The 23,737-nt window shown below is 38.2% G+C and overlaps 1 protein-coding gene across 7 annotated transcripts in view; it reads right to left on the bottom strand.

Annotated features, from left to right (window-relative positions):
• The window catches only part of POLQ (DNA polymerase theta), a 105,452-nt gene extending 81,982 nt beyond the window's left edge, over positions 1–23,470 (bottom strand). For 2 of the 7 annotated variants that reach the window (XR_015164872.1, XR_015164873.1), the window contains exons 1-9: positions 23,058–23,465; positions 22,416–22,595; positions 18,208–18,338; positions 16,587–16,743; positions 14,390–14,498; positions 8,960–9,179; positions 5,714–5,861; positions 3,475–3,621; positions 1,950–2,162 (exon numbers count right to left, since the gene is read on the bottom strand). Coding sequence is in view for 4 of the 7 variants with exons in the window: in XM_086403990.1 (XP_086260116.1) it covers positions 1,950–2,162; positions 3,475–3,621; positions 5,714–5,861; positions 8,960–9,179; positions 14,390–14,498; positions 16,587–16,743; positions 18,208–18,338; positions 22,416–22,595; positions 23,058–23,238 (1,486 nt within the window). In the remaining 3 variants the exon portion in view is untranslated. Of the gene's footprint in view, positions 1–1,949; positions 2,163–3,474; positions 3,622–5,713; positions 5,862–8,959; positions 9,180–14,389; positions 14,499–16,586; positions 16,744–17,253; positions 17,355–18,207; positions 18,339–22,415; positions 22,596–23,057 lie in introns of those variants that run through there. The other 5 variants (XR_015164871.1, XM_086403990.1, XM_086404000.1 and 2 more) reach the window with 5 other exon arrangements.
• Positions 23,471–23,737: the final 267 nt, after the last annotated feature.

The following is a 23,737-nucleotide window of genomic DNA, read 5'->3' as shown; positions in this document are numbered from 1 at the left end:
TCTGGCTCTAGGTGAGTGATCACACCACTGTGATTATCTGGGTCAAGAAGATCTTTTTTGTATAGTTCTTCTGTGTATTCTTGCCACCTCTTCTTAAACTCTTCTGCTTCTGTTAGGTCCATACATTTCTGTCCTTTATTGTGCCCATCTTTGCATGAAATGTTCCCTTGGTATCTCTAACTTCCTTGAAGATATCTGTAGTCTTTCCCATTCTATTGTTTTCCTCTATTTTTTTGCATTGATCACTAAGGAAGGCTTTCTTATCTCTCCTTGCTATTCTTTGGAACTCTACATTCAAATGGGTATATCTTTCCTTTTCTCCTTTGTCTTTCACTTCTCTTCTTTTCTCAGCTATTTGTAAGGCCTCCTCAAACAACCATTTTGCCTTTTTGCATTTCTCTTTCTTGGGGATGGTCCTGATCACTGCCTCCTGTACAATGTCATGAACCTCTGTCCATAGCTCTTCAGGCACTCTATCAGATCTAATCCTTTGAATCTATTTGTCACTTCTATTGTATAACGTAAGGGATTTGATTTAGGTCAAATGTGCATATCTTGTAGCTAAAGTAAGAGACTGAAGCAGGATAAACTTCTTTGGTGACTATAGTAATAGAAATCAATGAGTTACAAGGCTTTTTTAATCAACAAACGTTGATTAAAAGACCAATGGCCCTCAGGGATTATAGATAGATGAATCATTTGCTACTAGGACTGAGACTGATAGTCCACCCTAATAGCCATTCTCTCATTCTTCCTTTGGGCTTCCCTGGTGGCTCAGACGGTAAAGTGTGTGCCTGCAATGCAGGAGACCCAGGTTCGATCCCTGGGTTGGGAAGATCCCCTGGAGAAGGATATGGCAACCCACTCCAGTACTCTTGCCTGGAAAATTTCATGCACAGAGAAGCCTTGTAAGCTACAGCCCATGGGGTCACAAAGAGTCGAACACAACTGAGTGACTTCACTTCACTTCTTCATTCTTCCTTTAATAAAACCCCTAAATGTTAGCTGAACTGATGACCACTCAGCTAGATTATATTCATCAGCTTCCCTGTATCTGGGGAATATAAACATGTGACTACGTTCTGGTCAATTGTATCTAAGAACAAATACTATGTGTAACTTCTGGGAAGTGCCCTTAAAGGGCAGGATGTGCCCATTTTGAAATGCAGATGTGATAACAGAGACTGCAGTAGCCATCTTATACCACAAGATAGAAATGCTATTGCTTGAACATGGAAAAACAAACTAAAAGAAAGTGTGACAGAGAACATTCCTCTCAAAGTTCTTAAACACTAGAAGACTCAACAATTTAGTCATACCCAGAAAAATATAGCAGGCATGAATATTTGCTGCCGTCTTGATATTTAATTTAAACAAGTCTTTCCCTACTACTTAAGAAATTAAGTTTTATTTACACTGCTGGCAATATTATCACTACTTGCTATACAAAAAATTGAAAATGTGTTTTCAGAGTCAGTACCAATTTAGAAAGAGAAAGAGGGTACATGAAGTTCCTATTTCAAAAGTATGAGAGAGTACTTCCCAGCTCTCAGAATCCCTAAACTCTAATACCAGACAACTAAAAAAATTAATAACCAAAAAAATCAATCCCTTCATTAGCACAAAATAGCAGATGGTACTGGAAATTAAAGGTCATCTTCCAGCTAATGTGATGCCATCTGATAAACATAATACTGAATCATTTCACTGTATATAACACAAAAGAAAATCTTCTAACAAAGATTTTTTTACATTACTAGAAAAACCAATAGTTGACGATATGAAGATTTTAAGTTATACTCTATATAAATAGTAAGTAAATCCAAAAGGTGACTTTTAGTTTTGGATAACAAAGAAATATAACATGATGAGAAATAGGTTGCTATTCAATTTCAAGTAGACTGACACTATCCTTCAGCAACACTATCATAGAATTCAAACTCACTTACCTACTGTGTCTACGCCTTTCCTGCCAGCACGACCAACCATCTGCTTATAAGTAAGAATATCTAGAAGTCTACCACTGAAAATAGGAGTGCGAATGATTACACGACGTGCAGGTAAATTCACACCAGATGACAGAGTAGAAGTTGCTGCCAAGACTCGAATCTGACCTTGACGGAAGGCTCCTTCAATGATATCTCTCTCCTCAAAAGTAAGACCTAAAAAAAGAAATTATAATAGCATATATTTATAAACATATGAGGAAAACATTACACTTGATCACTTACAAATTGATCTGAGAATCTAATATAACCTTGTAAAGATTTTTTAAGCTACTGTTATGACTGTAAACAAAGAAGTAATCACAGTCTGCCAACCCTAGTACAGTTCTATCTCCTTCTAGATCAGGGGCTGTCAAACTTTATCTGTAAATATTTTAGATTTTGCAGGACAGATGATCTCCGTTGCAACTAATCAACTCTGCCACTGTCACATGGAACAGCTGTAAAACAAATGGGCAAGACTGTATTCCAATAAAACTTTATTTACAAAAACAGCTGGATTTGACTAGCAGACTGTAGTTTGCTAAAACCTGCTCTAGAAAAGAACACCCTGAAGGTACAGACGTGCTTTACTCAAGACAGTATCTAACAGTGTATCCAACACAGTGGTCAGGCACATAAATAAATATCTGAAGGACAAATACATGAGTAAAAGAAAAACAGCAAACAGAATATACACTTATCTTGCTTATTTTTTATTTTTATTTTTTTAAAAAGTCAAGAGAATTGGGGTTCTTAGTTTGTAAATTAAATGGTGGGTCCACCAATATTCACTTTATTCGCATGCTTTATAGTTTATATACAATGAAAATATTTTTATGTGTTTGTGTGTAGATACATATTTTTTAAATTTATTTTTATGTAGCATGACAAAATTTTTACGTGAACTAAAAAGGTTAAGTGCCTAATCACAGAAACAATATATTCTTAATCATATCCTTAGCACATATCAACATGGATAGATCACTCCATGAAAGAAGTTATTTAATTCACTGTCATAATCCTTGCAATTTTGACAACCTAGGTATGAGGTTTTAAACATTTGTAACTATTTCAAAATAACAATATGACAAATTCTAAAATTAATTCAATTTTGATGTATTTGTAAGAATATTACAAATACCCCTAGATATAAAAGGAAATATTCAGAGTGGCATAAAATTAGGATAGCAAGTACCACTTCAACCTAAATTCTAAGAAAACAAAGTATAGAAACATAATCACTTTAGAATTCACATCCCCAGTGGTACCAAAGAAGCTTGTATCTAGTACTTATATACCATACAGATAAGTAAATAATCCTGCATGTGTTTTATTCCTGTTTAATCTTAATCCACAATGTCTTAAAAGGAAATTTAAGAGTATTAAGTGGTTAATGAGAAATCAAATGCAAATCAAACATAAAAATAAAGAAATTTTAAGTATTTTTGGAGGGGGCTTCATAATAACATAGTAAATATATAGATACCTGCATGATGAAATGCTACTCCCCATGGCACAGTTTTTTGCAATACAGAGTCCAATCCTGAAGGTGAACGTTTTAACTGACCCATCACTTCTAGGAGGCCCTTTTGTTCCAGCATCACTGGTGGAAGTTCAGATGATCTTACCAATCCTGTCACAAAAAAACTGTCAACACTGCTCACCTCCCCTTGGACCTCTTTTACTGCTATCTGCCTGAGTCATGACAGAAGGCAATGGTTCTGAAACTACTTATTAATCACCTGGATATATTTTAAAAATATTGATTTCTGGCTCTCTCCCCTGGATTCTGTGATGTGATGCAACCTGGACATAATGATTTTTAAATTTCCCTAGGCAATTCTAATGTGTACCAAAGTTTAGGAAACACTGTTAGGTTGAGATCAAGGCCACAGGAGGAGATCAAAAGAACCAGCTGAAAGAAGGAGAAAATTACAAATACCATCACTCAGAGCCTAAAATAAATCCTTGCTCAACGTGTGCCCCCACCAAACCAGCAGTGTCAGAATCACATCAGAGCTTAGTTCTGTGTGACAATTGTAGCCTTTTTGGAGCCAATGTCGTAATTAATCATACATTACCCTCTGTTTTTTGCCTCTATGTATAACTTCCCCAGAAGATTTTCTTAGATGCAAGAACTATTATTTTCTTTAAAAATAACTTAGACTTTGGATTTCTGAACTAGTAAACTTTCTCACAGAATATATCTTATATTTTATATATTTTTAAATCTTTTTGGTAAACTTCTAAAATTCTGAGGACCACAGACGGTTGCCAATTTTTTACTTCTCTAAAAACAATTTAAATTTTTAAAAAATTATCTTTGTTCCCTTATTTAAAAAGAAAAGTAATTTTAACATAAAAAAATTAGTACGGATAATTTCAAATTTTAAACGTCATCTGTATGAAAAATGTGCTACCTTGTCTTTACTTTTCTGGTGAAAAGTTCATCACAGCCCGGACTCTAGTTCAAGTCCTAGGATTTGGAAACCACTGCTATAAATCATAAGAAGCTCATGCAAAGAAAATATAAATAATGTTTCTGGTCATTAAGGAATGTAAGTTATCATAGTTGCCACAAAAAAAATATAAGCTGGCATAGTAAGAAAGCATTGATTAAGAGAGAACTAAAAGACATGTTATAATATTGGACCAAAGTCTACTAATATAAACTTCATACAAAGTTTACTAATTGAAGCTAGGCTTGAGATATCCATTACCTATCCTCAAGATGCCACCAACATAACAAAGTCATAAAATATCCTAAAGTTCTATAACCAGAACTGTTCCTGTCTTCCCTGCACTTATCTTTGATCACAAGGGGCCACAATCTAGTGTGGTGAGGAAACACTACTCACCCCAGAGTGAGTAAAAATATACACTAATGTTTATAGCAATATGCACAGATCAATACTCAGCAATAAAAAAGAAACGAGTTGATAAAAGTAACAATCTGGATGAATCTTAAAAATATCATGCTGAGTGAAAGAAGCCAGACACAAAAGACACATACACATAATATGACTTCATTTACTATATGAAATTCTTAGAAAAGGCACAACTAATCTAGAGTGACAGAAAATATATGACTGGTTGCCTGAAGCTGGGGATAGAGGGAGGAGATTGAAAGCAAAAAAGAACATTTTGGAGTGACAGAAATGTTCTATATGTTGATCACAGTGAGGAGTTCAATGGTGAACACATTTGTTAAAATTCATTAAGTTCCACTTCAAGTGGGTACATTTTATTCTAGACAAATTATACCTCAATAAAGTTGATTTTAAACTACATGTGTATACTGTGTGTGTGTGTGTACGCGGGACTCTCTTTAGAGTCAGAGCTTAGAAATATAAAAAAGATATGACTACTTTCCCCAGACAAAAATGTGTGTATGTGAAGTCTCTTATACAATTTAGGGGGCTTTGAAGTCAACTTTTCAAAGCCCATGGATCCTAAATGAAGAACCTTAGTATATACCTCTATAAATCCAATATACTGAAATTCTGAAGATTAGTTAGTCTGAATGTGTATACATATTATCTATAAGGAGGATAAGAAGATGATTAGTCACAAAAACATACTTTTACAAAGGATCCATCCAGGTGGTGGCAATGATGAAAAGAACCATGCTTTGCTAATATAATTATTAACATTACTTTCAAGAAAATGTCCTAAGAATGGAGGCTTTCCTTTCATCACTTCCTTTCCTTTCCATCACTACTTACCCTCAGCCTGATGGTGCAGACTGTAAAACTCACGGGCAATGATATCTGCCAGCTTCTCACACCATTTCTTCGATGGACAGAAAAGTAATACTGAATGGTTATCACGAACAGTCTCATAACATAAACTAACAACATGATCCTCATCTCCCTAAAAAAGAAAGAGAAGTAGCCATTCTAGTGATACTTTCAAAACATTTTCATATCAGTTTAAAGTCATTCATTTTGCTTCAATGGCAAGGTTTTTATACTCAAAAGCATGATAAAAATCAGTTACAAATTCAGTAATAAAACATAGAAAAAACAGAAAAGAGAGAAGAAAAGAAACCTCCTTATGATGCAAGGTGAGTAGGGAATCTTTTATATTCATTCAACTAATATTTACTGACCTCCAACCCAAAAGTAATAGGGATATAATGGTGAGTAAAAGATAGCCAAGGTACTATGTTTAAGGGGTTTGGGTCCCAGTAGGGAAACAATAAAGTACTAAACAAACAAAAGTAAAATACAATCATAATATGTACTATCAAAGAGAATTTTGTGGTGTTTTGAAGCCTCACATTTGCCATAAATCTGAGAGATATGGAAGGAAAAAAAAAAGTTTCCCTGAGAAACTGAAGAGATGTGAAGGAAAAACATTATCTTAATAAAAGGTAACTGAGGAACAAGGAACACATTTCAAGCAGAACAAACAGCATTTGTAAACACTCCAGTGGTGACCAAAAGTGGAAGGTCAGTGTGTGTAACTAGATTAATTGATCAATACATTCACTCATTAAGTAATTATTTACTGGGTGCCATATATTATCATGGGCTTTCCAGGTGGCACTAGTGGTAAAGAACCAGCGTGCCAATGCAGGAGACATAAGAGGCACAGGTTAGATCCCTGGGTCAGGAAGATTGCCTGGAGAAGGGAATGACAACCCACTCCACTATTCTTGCCTGGAGAATCCCATGATAGGGTAGCCTGGCGGGCTACAGTCCATGGGGTCACGAGAGTCAGACAATACTGAAGCAACTTAGCATGTGCATATATTATTCAAGGCCTGGGGATGGAGAATAAAGCAGAAAAAAAGCTCTGCCCTCAGAACGTGTCTACTCTAGCAGGAAGAAATAGATAAAAACAAGATAAGTAAAACATAAAATATGCTCAAAGTGCAAAGGAGAGAAATAAAACAGGAAAATAGAAACCAGGAATGAGAGAACATTTGAGAATGAGAATGAGAAAGTGACATTTGAGTAAAGGTCCAAAGGTCAAAGAATAAACCCTACTGATGCCTAGAGGGGAAAGCATTCCACATAAAGAGAATCTGAGGTGGGAGATTTCTTGGCCTATTATACAGAATAGCAAAGAGGCTATGGAGGAAGTAAAGAATATAGAAACTGAAGTCAGGGTAAAGGAGTGGGACAGATCATATATGGCTTGTAGGCTACTTTAAAGATGTTGGCATTCATTCCGCATGAAATAGGAACCATCACAGATTTTTGAGAAGAATGGTTACATGCTCTGATGTCCATTTTAAATAGATGATTAACTTTTGATTTAAGCATAGATCCAAGTAAGAGTTGAAACGGATTTAAACAGGGTGGAGGCAGAGACATGGTAAAAGAAGATTAACAGGAGAGTAAATGACTTTGCTTACTGATACATTTATTGAGGTAACCAAGGCACAACTGAATGAAATTTGGGAGTACAGAGCAAAGCAACTAAATAAGATTCCATACCAGGCATGCAGAAGCTACAAATACACCTATGAGTGTACTAAAACACATGAATTTAGTCCTATTTCCAGTTCTAAACTTACCCTTAACTATTTCAGTATTCAGAGGCACAGATCTACATTTAAAATAGATGCCTCATACCAGATTCAGTCCTTTAACTTCAGGACTGAAGACTCAGCCCTAGAAAAATACTCTGAACTAAATGTTTTAAAGTGTATTTATCAACCACTTTCTAGATGCTAGGCAATTTTTTAAATCAAATTTCATCCTTAAAACACTAAAGACAAACATTATATCCATTTTATAGATGAAGATACTATGGAGAAGTTATAGAATTCAACTATTATCACAGCCACATCAAGTATCCCTATATAAAGTATCAGAAATGGGTCTTTCTGACCCCCAAAAATGTTTTTTCTACTATCATATACATGGGGTCACAAAGAGTCAAACATGACTGAAGCAACCAAGAAGGGCACATATTGTACATATATCACTTAATAAAAGGTCAATTTTCCACATTAATGTAAACAAAGCCATAAGAAAATCTTCTCCAGTTAAAAAGAAATATCTATAAAATTTTATTATTTACACTTATAGGAAATGATTACATTTAAATTGAAGACAACTACATTTCCTCTCTCACCAACACCACCAATTATTTCATGGAACCAACTAGGTTAACAACAGGAATCCTTCTAATGGATATGTAATGCACATCCAGCTACTTTGCAACCCCCAGTTTAACTCAAAAATTGTTAACATGCTAGAAAATGCAATAAAACACAACAGTACAGGTGGTAAAAAATTACTGTGGACAGTGACCACAGATATGAAATTAAAAGATGCTTGCTCCTTGGGAGAAAAGCTATGACAAACCTAGACAGTGTATCAACCTAGAGGGGTGGGATGGGGAGGGAGATGGGAGGGAGGTTCAAGAGGGAGGGGATATATGTATACCAATGGCTGATTCATGTTGAGGTTTGACAGAAAACAACCAAATTCTGTAAAGCAATTATCTTTCAATAAAAAAAATTAAAAAAAAAAAACCAAAAAGCAGAGACATCACTTTGCCAACAAAGGCCCATAGTCAAAGCTATGGTTTTTCCAGTAGTCATGTGAGAGCTGGACCATAAAGAAGGCTGAGCACCAAAGAAATGATGCTTTTGAACTGTGGTGCTGGAGAAGACTCTGGAGAGAACCTTGAACTGCAAGATCAAACCAGTCAATTCTGAAGGATATCGACTCTGAATATTCATTGGAAGGATTGATGCTGAAGCTCCAATGCATTGGCCACCTGAGGCAAAGAGCTGATCCATTGGAAAAGACCCTGATGATGGGAAACACAGAGGGCAGGAGAAGGGCAACACAGAATGAGATGGTTGGATGGCATCACCAACTCAATGGACATGAATTTGAGCAAACTATGGGAGACAGTGAGGGACAGGGAAGCCTGGCATGCTGCAGTCCACGGGGTCGCAAAGAGCTGGACACAACTTAGCAGCTGAACAACAACAAATGACTTACCTTCACTTGCAGCATGGGTTGAAATTCCCTCACAAGCTTCATTGAAGAGTCATAAATTGAATTTCCAATTTTTATGGATTCCAGCAGTGGTACAGGGCGAAAGTCAGTGTGGTAGAGTTCAGCATTCAACCAGGAAGCCACAAGCTCCAAATTTGGAAGAGTAGCACTCATGCCAACAATCTGCACAGCATTAGACAAAGGAATGGCTAAATCTGCCTGGCTGCGAAAAACAAATGAAAATGATGTTAAAAGACATATACTATTAATTTCAAATAGTGCTAACAATATTCTTGGCATGTCTTTTGGTACAAATGTGCATAAATTTCTACAGGATATACACCTAGGAATAAAAGTGTGTTGGGTCATATAGTGTATTAAATTTTATTAATGTCAAACTACTGTTTGTTCTTTTTTTAGATTACATATATTAATGAAATCATACTGTATTGGTCTTTCTCTGTCCTAGCCTCAAGGTCCATCCATGTTGTAGCAAATGGCAGAATTTCCTTCTTTCTTATGGCTGAATAATATTTCACTGTATATAAATACACCATTCATCTATTGGTGGGCACTTAGGTTGCTTCCATATCTTAGCTATTGTAAATAATGCTGCATTAAACCTTAGTGTGCACATATCTTTTTCAAATTAGTGTTTTTGTTTTCTTCAGACAAACACCCAACAGTAGAATTGCTGGATCATACAGTAATTCTGTTTTAAATTTTTTGAAGAATTGCCATACTGTTTGCCATACTGTTTCCACATGGTGGCTGTACCAATTTATTTTCCCATCAAAAGTGCACAAGGTTTCCCTTTACTCCACATCCTTGACACATTTATTATTTGATGTCTATTTTGATAAGTCATGCTGACAGATGTGTGGTGGTATCTCAGGGTTTTCACTTGTAATTCACTAAGGATTAGTGATGGTGAGCAACTTTTCATTTGCCTGTTGACCATTTGTAAGTCTTCTTTGGAAAAGTGTCTACTCATATCCTCTGTCCATTTCTTAAACAGTTTTTATGTTGGATTATATGAGTTCTTCATATATCTTAGTTATTAATACCTTATGGGATACATATTTGCAAAGATCGCCCATTCAGTATACAGCCTTTTTGTTTTGCTGAAAGTTTCCTTCACTGCAAAACTTTTTATTCTAGTTTGATGTAATCCCACTTATCTTTACTTTTGTTTCCCTTGCCTGAGGAGACATATCCTAAAAATATTATGTTGATAAAAGCCAACATCTAAGACCATCAGTTCACTGGCTCAGTCATGGCCGACTCTTTGCCACCCCATGAACTACAGCACGTCAGGCCTCCCTGTCCATCACAAACTCCCGGAGTTGACTCAAACTCATGTCCATTGAGTCAGTGATGCCATCCAATCATCTCATCCTCTGTCATCCCCGTCTCCTCCCACTTTCAATCTTGCCCAGCACCAAGGTCTTTTCCAATGAGTCAGAACTTCGCATCAGGTGGCCAAAGGACTGGAGATTCAGCTTCAGCATCAGTCCTTCCAATCAATATTCAGGACTGATTTCCTTTAGGATGGACTGGTTGGATCTCTTTGCTGTCCAAAGGACTCTCAAAAGTCCTCTCCAACACCACAGTTCAAAAGCATCAATTCTTCAGAGCTCAGCTTTCTTCATAGTCTAGCTCTCACAGCCATACATGACTACTTGATAAACCATAGCTTTGACTAGATGGGTCTTTGTTGACAAAGTAATGTCTCTGTTTTTTAATAAGCTGTCTCGGTTGGTCACAGCTTTTCTTCCAAGGAGCAAGCGTCTTTTAATTTCATGGCTGCAGTCACCATCTGCAGCAATTGTGGAGCCCAAAAAAATAAAGTCTGCCATTGTTTCCACTGTTTCCCCATCTATTTGCCATGAAGTGATGGGACCGGATGCCATGATCTTAGTTTCCTGAATGCTGAGTTGTAAGCCAATTTTTTCACTCTCCTTTCACTTTCATCAAGAGGCTCTTTAGGTCTTCTTCACTTTCTGCCATAAGGGTGGCATCATCTGCATATCTGAGGTTATTGACATTTATCCTGGCAATCTTGATTTCAGCTTGTGCTTCATCCAGCCCAACATTTCTCATGATGTACAATGCATATAAGTTAAGTAAGCATGGTGACAATATACAGCCTTGATGTACTCCTTTCCTGATTTGGAACCAGTCTGTTGTTCCATGTCCAGTACTAACTGTTGCTTCTTGACCTGCATACAGATATCTCAGAAGGCAAGTCAAGTGGTCTGGTATTCCCACTTCGGTGATCCACACAGTCAAAGGCTTTGGCATATACAGCAGATGTTTTTCTGGAACTCTCTTGCTTTTTCGATGATCCAATGGATGTTGGCAATTTGATCTCTGGTTCCTCTGCCTTTTCTAAATCCAGCTTGAACATCTGGAAGTTTACAGTCACATACTATTGAAGCCTGGCTTGGAGAATTTTGAGCACTACTTTACTAGCATGTGAGATGACTGCAACTGTGCGGTAGTCTGAGCATTCTTTGGCATTCCCGTTCTTGGGGATTGGAATGAAAACTGACCTTTTCCAGTCCTGTGGCCACTCCTGAGTCTTCCAAATTTGCTGGCATATTGAGTGCAGCACTTTCACAGCATCATCTTTTAGGATTTGAAATAGCTCTACTGGAATTTCTTAACCTCCACTAGCTTTGTTCGTTGTGATGCTCCCTAAGGCCCACTTGACTTCACATTCCAGGATGTCTGGCTCTAGGTGAGTGATCACACCGTCGTGTTTATCTGGGTCATGAAGATCTTTTTTGTACAGTTCTTCTGTGTATTCTTGCCACTTCTTCTTAAAATCTTCTGCTTCTGTCAGGTCCATACCATTTCTCTCCTTTATTGTGCCCATCTTTGCATGAAATGTTCCCTTGGTATCTCTAATTTTCTTGAAGAGATCTCTAGTCTTTCCCATTCTGTTGTTTTCCTCTATTTATTTGCATTGATCACTGATGAAGGCTTTTTTATCTCTCCTTGCTATTCTTTGGAACTCTGCGTTCAAATGGGTATATCTTTCCTTTTCTCCTTTGCCTTTCACTTCTTTTCATAGCTGTTTGTAAGGCCTCCTCAGACAACCATTTTGCCTTTTTGCATTTCTTTTCTTGGGGATGGTCCTGATTACTGCCTCCTGTACAATGTCATGAATCTCCATCCATAGTTCTTCAGGCACTGTGTCTATCAGACCTAATTCCTTGAACCTATTTGTCACTTCAACTGTATATTCGTAAGTGATTTTATTTAGGTCATAACTGAATGGTCTAGTGGTTTTCCCTACTTTCTTCAATTTCAGTCTGAATTTGGCAATAAGGAGTTCATGATCTGAGCCACAATCAGCTCCCGGTCTTGTTTTTGCTGACTGTATAGAGCTTCTCCATCTTTGGCTGCAAAGAATATAATCAGTATTGACCATCTGGTGATGTCCATGTGTACTCTTGTCTTGTGTTGTTGGAAGAGTGTGTTTGCTATGACCAGTAAGTTCTCTTGGCCAAACTCTGTTAGCCTTTGACCTACTTCATTCTGTACTCCAAGGCCAAATTTGCCTATTACTCTGGGTATTTCTTGACTTCCTACTTTTGCATTCCATCCCCTATAATGAAAAGGACATCTCTTTTGGGTGTTAGTTCTAGAAGGTCTTGTAGGTCTTCATAGAACCGTTGAACTTCAGCTTCTTCAACATTATTGGTCGGGGCATAGACTTGGATTACTGTGATATTGAATGGTTTGCCTTGGAAACGAACAGAGATCATTCTGTCATTTTTGAGATTGCATCCAAGTACTGCATTTCGGACTCTTGCTGACTATGATGGCTACTCCATTTCTTCTAAGGGACTCCTGCTCATACTAGTAACATATAATGGTCACCTGAGTCAAATTCACCCATTCCAGTCCATTTTAGTTCACTGATTCCTAAAATGTCGATGTTCACTCTCGCCATCTCCTGTTTGACCACTTCCAATTTTGTCTTGATTCATGGACCTAACATTCCAGGTTACAATGCAATACTGCTCTTTACAGCATCGGACCTTACTTCCATCACCAGTCACATCCACAACTGAGTGTTGTTTTTGCTTTGACTCCGTCTCTTTGTTCTTTCTGGAGTTAGTTCCCCACTAATCTCCAGTACTTTGTTTTCTCAACATTCAGAAAACGAAGATTATGGCATCTGGTCCCATCACTTCATGGGAAATAGATGGGGAAACAGTGGAAACAGTGTCAGACTTTATTTTTGGGGGGTCCAAAATCACTGCAGATGGTGACTGCAGCCATGACATTAAAAGACGCTTACTCCTTGGAAGGAAAGTTATGTCCAACCTAGATAGCATATTCAAAAGCAGAGACATTACTTTGCCAACAAAGGTCCGTCTAGTCAAGGCTATGGTTTTTCCTGTGGTCATGTATGGATGTGAGAGTTGGACTGTGAAGAAGGCTGAGCGCCAAAGAATTGATGCTTTTGAACTGTGGTGTTGGAGAAGACTCTTGAGAGTCCCTTGAACTGCACGGAGATCCAACCAGTCCATTCTGAAGGAGATCAGCCCTGGGATTTCTTTGGAAGGAATGATGCTAAAGCTGAAACTCCAGTACTTTGGCCACCTCATGTGAAGAGTTGACTCATTGGAAGACTCTGACGCTGGGAGGGATTAGGGGCAGGAGGAGAAGGGGATGACAGAGGATGAGATGGCTGGATGACATCACTGACTCGATGGACGTGAGTCTGAGTGAACTCCAAGAGTTGGTGATGGACAGGGAGGCCTGGCGTGCTGTGGGGTCGCAAAGTGTCGGACGTGACTGAGCGACTGAACTGAACTGAACTGAAGGGCATAAACATATCTGAAGAATGGGAATATAATCAGAGGATAAACAAAAACTAAGGAGGGTAAAGGAGGAAATTGGCTGGGGTGAGTAAAGAATATAAAAAAGAACTAGATCTTCATTTTCCATAGTAAAGTCAAGATATAATGTGTAAAACTAAAAAACGTAAGTAACTATATTTAGAGATATCACTGTAAGTCAATTTTTTAAAAAGCAGTAAGAGTTGAAAATAGTTACCTTTGGAAAGTAGAGGACAAAGAAATGTTATTTTTCATAATTAGCATTGACTATTTACATGTGTGTATAGTTAACAAATACAAAAACTGGATTTTAAAAATTCTATCATAAATGTGGTGAGCAAAAATTTAAGAATGTTTTCATTCTAGAAAATAATCAAATTATTCTACCAAAATAATCTAAAATCACTCCTAGACTTAAGTACTTCTTTTGGAAAAAAAATAAACTGCTGTACATGAGTTTGTTCTAAATAAGTATGACCCTCCTTTAATGTATTTAACAACTATTTATTAAACACTTTTGCACTTTCTCAACATTGTTTGGAAACTCAAGAACTTAACTATTTCAGGTACTTACCATGATGCTGATTTCTGAGTAATATAGCAAATCTTGGTCAGCAAAAGCTCCAGTAGATACCCTCGGTGAGAGTCTCCCAACATATGTAATTCATCCACAACCACCATTCCTGAAGAGATTTTCCAGATATTAAGTTTTATAGAATTTCACAATTAAGAATTTTGAAGGACTGAGTATCTTAATCTTATACTATAAATAATTGTTATTACAGTACATTGCAGGTAATACAAAATTCAGATGCTTAACTGGCAACCTTGTAAAATACATGTACAAAGAAAATTAAAGACATCCTTGAAAATTATTCAGTGGATTGACTTTTCTATGGGGAAAACAACCAGGGCAACCATCCTGATGTTAGCAAGTGCATAGGAAAACAGAATCAGATCAAGAAGCAATAAATGATTTTAAGGGGATGGTTTTGTTTGATTATGGTAGACTAGGGACTCACCCTACTATAAAACATAAATATAATAATTCTCTTCTCCGCTACTTGGAGAAACTAGTCTATCTATTTGGAATAATGCTCAAGAATTACCAAAAATCTAGTTATCAACCAATGCCTCATTTAAACATTTTAATTTATGTGTGCACTGGTGTCCTCTGACCCAGCCCAAATTCCCCTATGAAAATACAGATCTTTCAGACTATTTCCTAATGACACATGATGTTCTTCTTCCTTATCAGTAAGCTTTTTCAAAATCATATTGTATGATGAGTTATTTCAGAATTCATTCATTCATCCAAAAAATATTTATTCTATCTAGTGTGCCAGGCACTGTGCTAAGTGTACTGGATATAACACTTAACCTGATACAACACAATCTGACAATTCTGATACAAACTAATGAATGTGATTCCTCTCTCTAAGCTTGACAGAGCAAAGCCCATGTCTAATTAATTTTTTATTTCACTCCCCACCTCTATCCTACCCTAATTTTACCATTTAAGTTCACCAAGATAACATGAATAACTGATATTCTTGCAGTTTCCATTGTTGTTAAAATCATTCTCTTCCTATTCCTACCTCTACATAGTGAGCTTTCCCAAGTGGTTAAAAAAAAAAAAAAAAAAAAGGATTAAGACAGAATAGTCCCAAGCTCAAATACAGTGCTAATTTCTATAGCTCCCTACCATCAGTCTGCTAAATGGTAGTCTCTGGGTCCAGGCCTGATCTAGATATCATAGTACCAGAATATGATAATGAATACATATACATTAATTGCAGAGATGGAAGATTATTTCCTTCTATTCGTGGTAAGCTTTATCAAGAAAGAAGCAATGAAAAGTGTCTTGAGGACTCAAAGATAATCTTTATGTTTTGTAAAGTGCAAAAGTACAAGTTCAGTTCAGTTCAGTTCAGTCGCTCAGTCATATCCGACTCTGCAACCCCATGAATCTCAGCATGCCAGGCCTCCCTGTCCATCACCAACTCTTGGAGTTCACTCAGACTCACGTCCATCGAGTCAGTGATGCCATCCAGCCATCTCATCCTCTGTCGTCCCCTTCTCCTCCTGCCCCTAATCCCTCCCAGCATCAGAGTCTTTTCCAATGAGTCAACTCTTCACATGAGGTGGCCAAAGTACTGGAGTTTCAGCTTTAGCATCAGTCCTTCCAAAGAAATCCCAGGGCTGATCTCCTTCAGAATGGACTGGTTGGATCTCCGTGCAGTTCAAGGGACTCTCAAGAGTCTTCTCCAACACCACACTTCAAAAGCATCAATTCTTCGGCACTCAGCCTTCTTCACAGTCCAACTCTCACATCCATACATGACCACAGGAAAAACCATAGCCTTGACTAGACGGACCTTTGGTAGCAAAGTAATGTCTCTGCTTTTGAATATGCTATCTAGGTTGGTCATAACTTTCCTTCCAAAGAGTAAGCATCTTTTAGTTTCATGGCTGCAGTCACCACCTGCAGTGATTTTGGAGCCCAAAAAATAAAGTCTGACACTGTTTCCACTGTTTCCCCATCTATTTCCCATGAAGTGATGGAACCAGATGCCATGTAAGTAGAGTCAATAACATCAGAAGGATGCAAAACGTTTTTTAACAGAGTTCCTAACATTACAGATGCCAATTCTTACCTCCAGAAGATGACACACATTAGAATAAAACATAAGATATACAGAAATCATAATGGCTCCACACCATTCTATCAAAAACAGAGAAAGTATACACTTATTTCTTTATTTACTTACCTAAAAGATCCATCTTATTTTCCTCTATGAGGCGATTGATCAGACCATTGGCTCTCTCAATTGTGCAGACAGCAATATCCAAAGAAGAGAAATGCCTTGTTGGGGAGGTACTGCCCATGTAACCATCTACTTTTATTCCTACTTCCTGAAATAGACTCTAATTTGAGTAAAACAGAAAAATAAGAGTTGAAAATTTATGAATATTGAATTGGTTCTTTCCCCAAGCATAGATGTAAGTATCAAAAGACATTTATCAGACAACTGGTGCTTATTCCTGGTCAAGGCACATTGGTTCTTTTTAGAATCAAACGCTAAAAATAAGATTTAGAATTGACAAAACTCAGTAGAGGGATTTTCTATTAAGACAGAGTTGAATAAAATGGCATACTTAATGAGTTCTACAAGTTCCTTATAGAAGAAAGAGCCTTACAGAAGAAAACAAAAATTACCTTAAGCACTAACATGTTTTATCTAATAAACAAGCAAGAAACTAGTTCCTTCTTTAACACTAATGTAATATGTTCAGAAACAAATTTATACTTCATGAGGAAAATATTTTCATTATCTCTCTAAAACCTAGTTTTTTTTTAATATAACAAAAGAAAGGGTTTCAAAACTCAAATGCAGTGGGTGGTTTTTTTTTTAGTTTAACTTTTAACTAACATACCTTCTCAATAAAAAGGATCCTTACATCATTTTCCTACTTTGGTCTAAGTTGAAAAGATGTTACCATGTAGAACCAGCTTTGTTGGCTATTTGGTCTCTGAAATAACGTTAAAAAAATTTACAGAACCATTGAATTTTAGAGCTATTCATTCAATAAAATGTTTCTGAGTATTTATTGAGTTAACCCATAGTTTCATTTTACCAATGAAAAATTGAATCCAGCAGATTACATGTCTGGCCTGAAGACATAGTTAGTGGCAAAACTGGGACTAGAACTCAGATTTTTTGGATTACCAGTACAATAATCTTGCCATTCCAAAAGCATATTTTTTCAAGGCAGAAATAAGAATAAATTTTATTCTATTTAATGAAGTATTATACTTGTAAAAATGCCTTAAAAGACCATGTATCACACAAATATATACTGCTACTATTCATTTTTGCAGAATAGCAGAACAGAACACACAACTAGAGCTGTACATAAGCATCAATGGAGCCTGTTCTTCATCCTCTTATGTTCCCAAATGTTCCCTCAATTAGGATGGGATATGCTTCCTCAAACATACTTCCTTTCCATGCTTCAGCTTAGTCCTACTATTCACTTAAGATGTTGATTCTTAATCTGCACATTTATATGCTAATTAAAGCACTCTATTTTCTAAGCAATATTTTAAGTTTTTATATATTTTTCACCAATTACTCTTGATTTAACTGTCCTTTCTCTTTTACGCAGTAATTTTAAAGTTTCCTCTCATAAATGGTCAACTTTTAAAGCTACATTGGTGGTGTTTACTTGCTAAGTCATGTACCACTCTCTTGTAATCCCATGGATTGAGATGTAAAGAAAGAAATTTTATTTTCCAATTGCTTTTATAATTCTATTTCAAATGAGTAAAACCAAAGCTGCCAATAATAGGCCTTTCAAAATTTCAAACTTCGTAAAACAAAAAATTACCTGGAGATAGTATTTCTTCTCTTTAGCCACAGAAACAAAGGGTAGAATAAAAAGAGCTTTCTTCCGCATTTCCAAAACCCGCTTCAAAATAAGTAGCTCAGCAACCAGAGTCTTCCCAGCACTTGTAGGAGCTAAAAGATGTTATTCCACAAGATCATCACAAAAATGAGTAATATTTGATACACTGCATTAATAAATGCTTTAAATCATATCCAGTGACTAAATAGCTCAAGGCTAACTAAAAAGCCTCTTGATGAAAGTCAAAGTGGAGAGTGAAAAAGTTAGCTTAAAGCTCAACATTCAGAAAACGAAGATCATGGTATCTGGTCCCATCACTTAATGGGAAATAGATGGGGAAACAATGGAAACAGTGTCAGACTTTATTTTGGGGGGCTCCAAAATCACTGCAGATGGTGACTGCAGCCATGAAACTAAAAGACGCTTACTCCTTGGAAGGAAAGTTATGTCCAACCTAGACAGCATATTCAAAGCAGAGACATTACTTTGCCAACAAAAGTCCATCTAGTCAAGGCTATGGTTTTTCCTGTGGTCATGTACGGATGTGAGAGTTGGACTGTGAAGAAGGCTGAGCGCCAAAGAATTGATGCTTTTGAACTGTGGTGTTGGAGAAGACTCTTGAGAGTCCCTTGGACTGCAAGGAGATCTAACCAGTCCATTCTGAAGGAGATCAGCCCTGGGATTTCTTTGGAAGGACTGATGCTAAAGCTGAAACTCCAGTACTTTGGCCACCTCATGCGAAGAGTTGACTCATTGGAAAAGACTCTGATGCTGGGAGGGATTGGGGGCAGGAGGAGAAGGGGACGACAGAGGATGAGATGGCTGGATGGCATCACTGACTCGATGGACGTGAGTCTGAGTGAACTCCGGGAGTTGGTGATGGACAGGGAGGCCTGGCGTGGGGTCACAAAGAGTCGGACATGACTGAGTGACTGAAGTGAACTGAACTGAACTGGACAACAATAACAAACTATCATTAGGGCTTCCCTGGTAGCTCAGTGGTAAAGGACCCACCTGCCAATAAAGGAGATGTGGGTTTGATCCCTGGGTTGGGAAGATCCCCTGGAGGAGGGAATGGCAACCCATTCCAGTATTTTACCCGGGAAATCTCATGGAGAGAGGAAACTGGAGGACTAGTCCATGGGGTCGCAAGAGTAGAACACAACTTTAGCAACTAAAGCACCACCACCTATCATTTGAAACCTTTATAACCCTGAAATGCCCAACTTTAAACCAGCTTTCTAAATACTCTCCCAGTGAAAAACAGAGACAAAGAAATCTTTATATCAGCAATAAATGATGAATATTACTGAGTACCTAGCTTACACCTAAAGATCGTTTCCTTTAAGTACTGAATAGTTAAAAGCCCTGCTGTGAGGAAATAAAAAGTTTAAATACATTGTAATAGAAGCTATGATAGACGTTGAAGGACAAGAGCTATAAGGGTTTATGGAAAGGAAACAGAACTTCAAAGGAGCAAAAAAGGGAAAAAGAAAGGAATCCCAAGCAGAAAAAAACAGCATGTGTAAAGATCTAAAGGAAAGTTGGTGTATTCAGAAGATGGTAATTGAATGCCTGAAACAAAAAATACAAGTAGGTAGGTAGGTTTAGTCAGTCAGTCGTGTCAGACTCTCATGATCCCATGGACTGTAGCCCTGCCAGGCTCCTCTCTCCATGGGATCTCCCAGGCAAGAATACTGGAGTAGGTTGCCACAAGTAGGGCAGTAAAAGAGACATGAAAGTGTCACAAGAAAAAAAGCTTTATAATCCTACCATGTAAGAAATTTATATTGAAAGCAATGGAGAGTGATTAGTGAGTTAGGTGAACGTGAAAAGGAGTGACAAATTCATAAATGTCCTTTACAGAGTTCACTTTGGCTGCAGAAGCAAAGGAAGAGCAGAAAGAAAAGATTCAGTTCAGTTCAGTTCAGTCGGTCAGTCGTGTCCGACTCTTTGCCATCCCATGAATCGCAGCACACCAGGCCTCCCTGTCCATCACCAACTCCTGGAGTTCACTCAGACTCATGTCCATCAACTCGGTGATGCCATCCAGCCAGCTCATCCTCTGTCGTCCCTTCTCTTCCTGCTCCCAATCCCTCCGAGCATCAGAGTCTTTTCCAGTGAATCAACTCTTTGCATGAGATGGCCAAAGTACTCGAGTTTCAGCTTCATCAGTCCTTCCAATGAATACCCAGGACTGATCTCCTTTAGGATGGACTGGTTGGATCGCCTTGCAGTCCAAAAGACTCTCAAGAGTCTTCTCCAACACCACACTTCAAAAGCATCAATTCTTCGGCACTCAGCCTTCTTCACAGTCCAACTCTCACATCCATACATGACCACAGGAAAAACCATAGCCTTGACTAGACGGACCTTTGTTGGCAAAGTAATGTCTCTGCTTTTGAATATGCTATCTAGGTTGGTCATAACTTTCCTTCCAAGGAGTAAGCATCTTTTAATTTCATGGCTGCAATCACCTACTGCAGTGATTTTGGAGCCCAAGAAAATAAAGTCTGACACTGTTTCCACTGTTTCCCCATTTATTGCCATGAAGTGACAGGACTGGATGAAATGATCTTCGTTTTCTGAATGTTGAGCTTTAAGCCAACTTTTTCACTCTCCTCTTTCACTTTCATCAAGAGGCTTTTTAGTTCCTCTTCACTTTCTGCCATAAGGGTGGTGTCATCTGCATATCTGAGGTTACTGATATTTCTCCAGGCAATCTTGATTCCAGCTTGTGCTTCTTCCAGCCCAGAGTTTCTCATGATGTACTCTGCATATAAGTTAAATAAGCAGGGTGACAATATACAGCCTTGATGTACTCCTTTTCCTACTTGGAACCACTCTGTTGCTCCATGTCCAGTTCTAACAGTTGCTTCCTGACCTGCATATAGGTTTCTCAAGAGGCAGGTCAGGTGGTCTGGTATTCCCATCTCTTTCAGAATTTTCCAGTTTATTGTGATCCCACAGTCAAAGGCTTTGGCATAGTCAATAAAGCCGAAATAAATGTTTTTCTGGAACTCTCTTGCTTTTTCGATGATCCACCTGATGTTGGCAATTTGATCTCTGGTTCCTCTGCCTTTTCTAAAACCAGCGTGAACATCTGGTTACAAAGCTATTGCATAATCTAGAAGATGATAGTAAACTAGGTAATGTACCCAAGAACAAACAGTATTGATCATAATCAAGATATATGAGGTAACAGACACTGGACCCAGTGATAAATTTATGCAAGTTGGTGACCAGAGTTATGAATGACACCCAAGTATTTAAGCAATTGAAATTGTCAGTGCACTCTACAACTACCACTAACTGCCACTAGCAGTTAGTAAAGAGTACTTCCTATGTGCCAAAAACTTTTCTAAGCCCACAACCAGGCACTCATGCTTTCTATGTGCGTTCTCACTCCCTCTCTCCTCCTGTCTCTCAAGTAACCTGCAAGGTTACACAGCCAGTAAACAGCCTGAACTTGTATCTTGTTGTTCGGTCACCAAGTCGTGTCACACTCTTCGGGACCTTATGAACTGCAACACACCAGGCTTCCCTATCCTTCACTATCTCCCGGAGTTTATTCAAACTCAACATATCCATTGAGAATTTATATCTATTGATAGTAAATTTCCTAGCTATTTTTGGCAGCCATAATGAAAAATCTGGATAACTCACAACTTCAGAGAAAACTGATCTTACCAAGTGATTAGATTCTAAAGTCAGTATTCTAAAGACCGATGGTTAAAAGTTTTATAAGTCAAAATTACTTTTGAAAGCCCATATAACCTTTCATAAAGTATATTATTACATAGGGTTTTATGTATATACTCCTGTATGAGCAGGTCAACTTATAAACAGATATGTATTGTAAAATGTTCACACACTGAAAGGCAACTGAGATCAACTGTGGGAAGAACACATTTACATCGCATACTGCATGCTCACACTGGGATGAATGTTTGTTCAGAGGAAAGGCAAGCAGATAACTCTCTTTAAACTGCAGGGGTTTTGCCTTTCCCCACCCCACCATATAATGGGATTTTCATAACTTAGGTATGCATATTATGAAACTTTGCTTTTCATATATTTTAAGACTTTATCTAGTTATAAATTTCATCTGCCTTACCTCAGTAGAGCATTCTTTACATTCATAATGCCTTAAAAATGGTACAGAAATTAATTTGCACAAATTTGAATACCTGAATAGACTAAATTTTTTCCTTCCAGGACTTGTCCAAGCAAAAGGCACTCTGCCTGCCATTCAAACATCTTTTTTACACCAAAACTGTGATATTTCTCCAGAACCGCTGTAGGAAGTCCCCAATTTGCCAACAGCAGCTTGTCTATTTGATCATCAGGAAACGTCTGCTTGCATTCCCCTTTTGGGGAAAAAAACAAAAAACAGAAAAAGTAAGGAAGTAGTTAGTTTTAACGTAAGACTTCAGTAATTAGCCTTCTACTGAGTTTTGAAATTCCTACGTGTTATATATAACCTGCCATAAAACACATCCATATAAGTATCTGTAAGGAGTACTGGCACTATTAGGCGTGAATCCCTTACAGGTGATGAGATTTGGCCAACTAGTAAGTTGTTTCTGTAAATAAATGTCAAAAGAATAAAAACCCAGAAACCACTTGAAGACTAATACCAGGAGGTCTCTGAACACGGACTAAAAGCTCTTCCTTGTCAACAGAAAGTGACATGCCGCTCAGGGCCGGAGTCACAAACTGAGAAAGGGAGTAGGAGCCGAGCGGGTCCTGCAAACGAGCGAGCTCCGCGTCGAAAGGACACCTCGCGACTAGTAGCCCGGCTGAGCTGCCCACGGAGTGCCTGGGAGTACCTGTAGCTCCGGCCGGCCGGCGCCCACGATCCTTCAAGCTGCGTCCCAGGCCCGGAGGTGGGCTCAGCACCGGCCCGGAAAGGAGCAAGGGGCTGTCACTGCCGTCAAAGCCGCTTCCCGACGAGGAATTTAAGTCTGACGCTGAACGTCGCTGTTTCCCACTCCAGCGCGTTATATTCATCGCGAAATCTTCTCCGCCATTCAGGGAAACACAGAGTCCCAGCGTCCTCCCACTCGGGAAAAACTGACCCTGGCGACAAATGCGGCCGCCATCTTCCCGCCACGGTTTTCAAACGCAGGCCTCCCAGCCCGCCCCGGGACCATAGAGTTCCCAGTGGCGAGAGTAGCCCGAGGACCATAAATTCTTGGGGAAAGAGCGGCTCTCGCTAGGTTTAGACCTCCTGCGTCTCTCTTGTTGATGGTTAGTGTAATAGAAACAGAGTTGGACCTAGATTAAACGGGGGAAAAAACAGGCTCAGTATATATTATCTCTAACTATAATCATACTGGCTTAAAATTTTTACTTTTCTTTTTGTCCATTTCTAGTTTAAATAGCAAGGAGGGCTTCCCTGGTGGCTCAGACGGTAAAGCGTCTGCCTGCAATGCGGGAGACCCGGGTTCGATTCCTGGGTCGGGAAGATCCCCTGGAGAAGGAAATGGCAATCCACTCCAGCACTCTT

This window comes from Bos grunniens, chromosome 1 (assembly GCF_055505025.1).
Source record: "Bos grunniens cultivar Pamir isolate PY7600 chromosome 1, Bosgru_T2T1.0, whole genome shotgun sequence".
NCBI lineage: Eukaryota > Metazoa > Chordata > Mammalia > Artiodactyla > Bovidae > Bos > Bos grunniens.
This window is presented reverse-complemented; position numbering and strand designations above follow the sequence as displayed.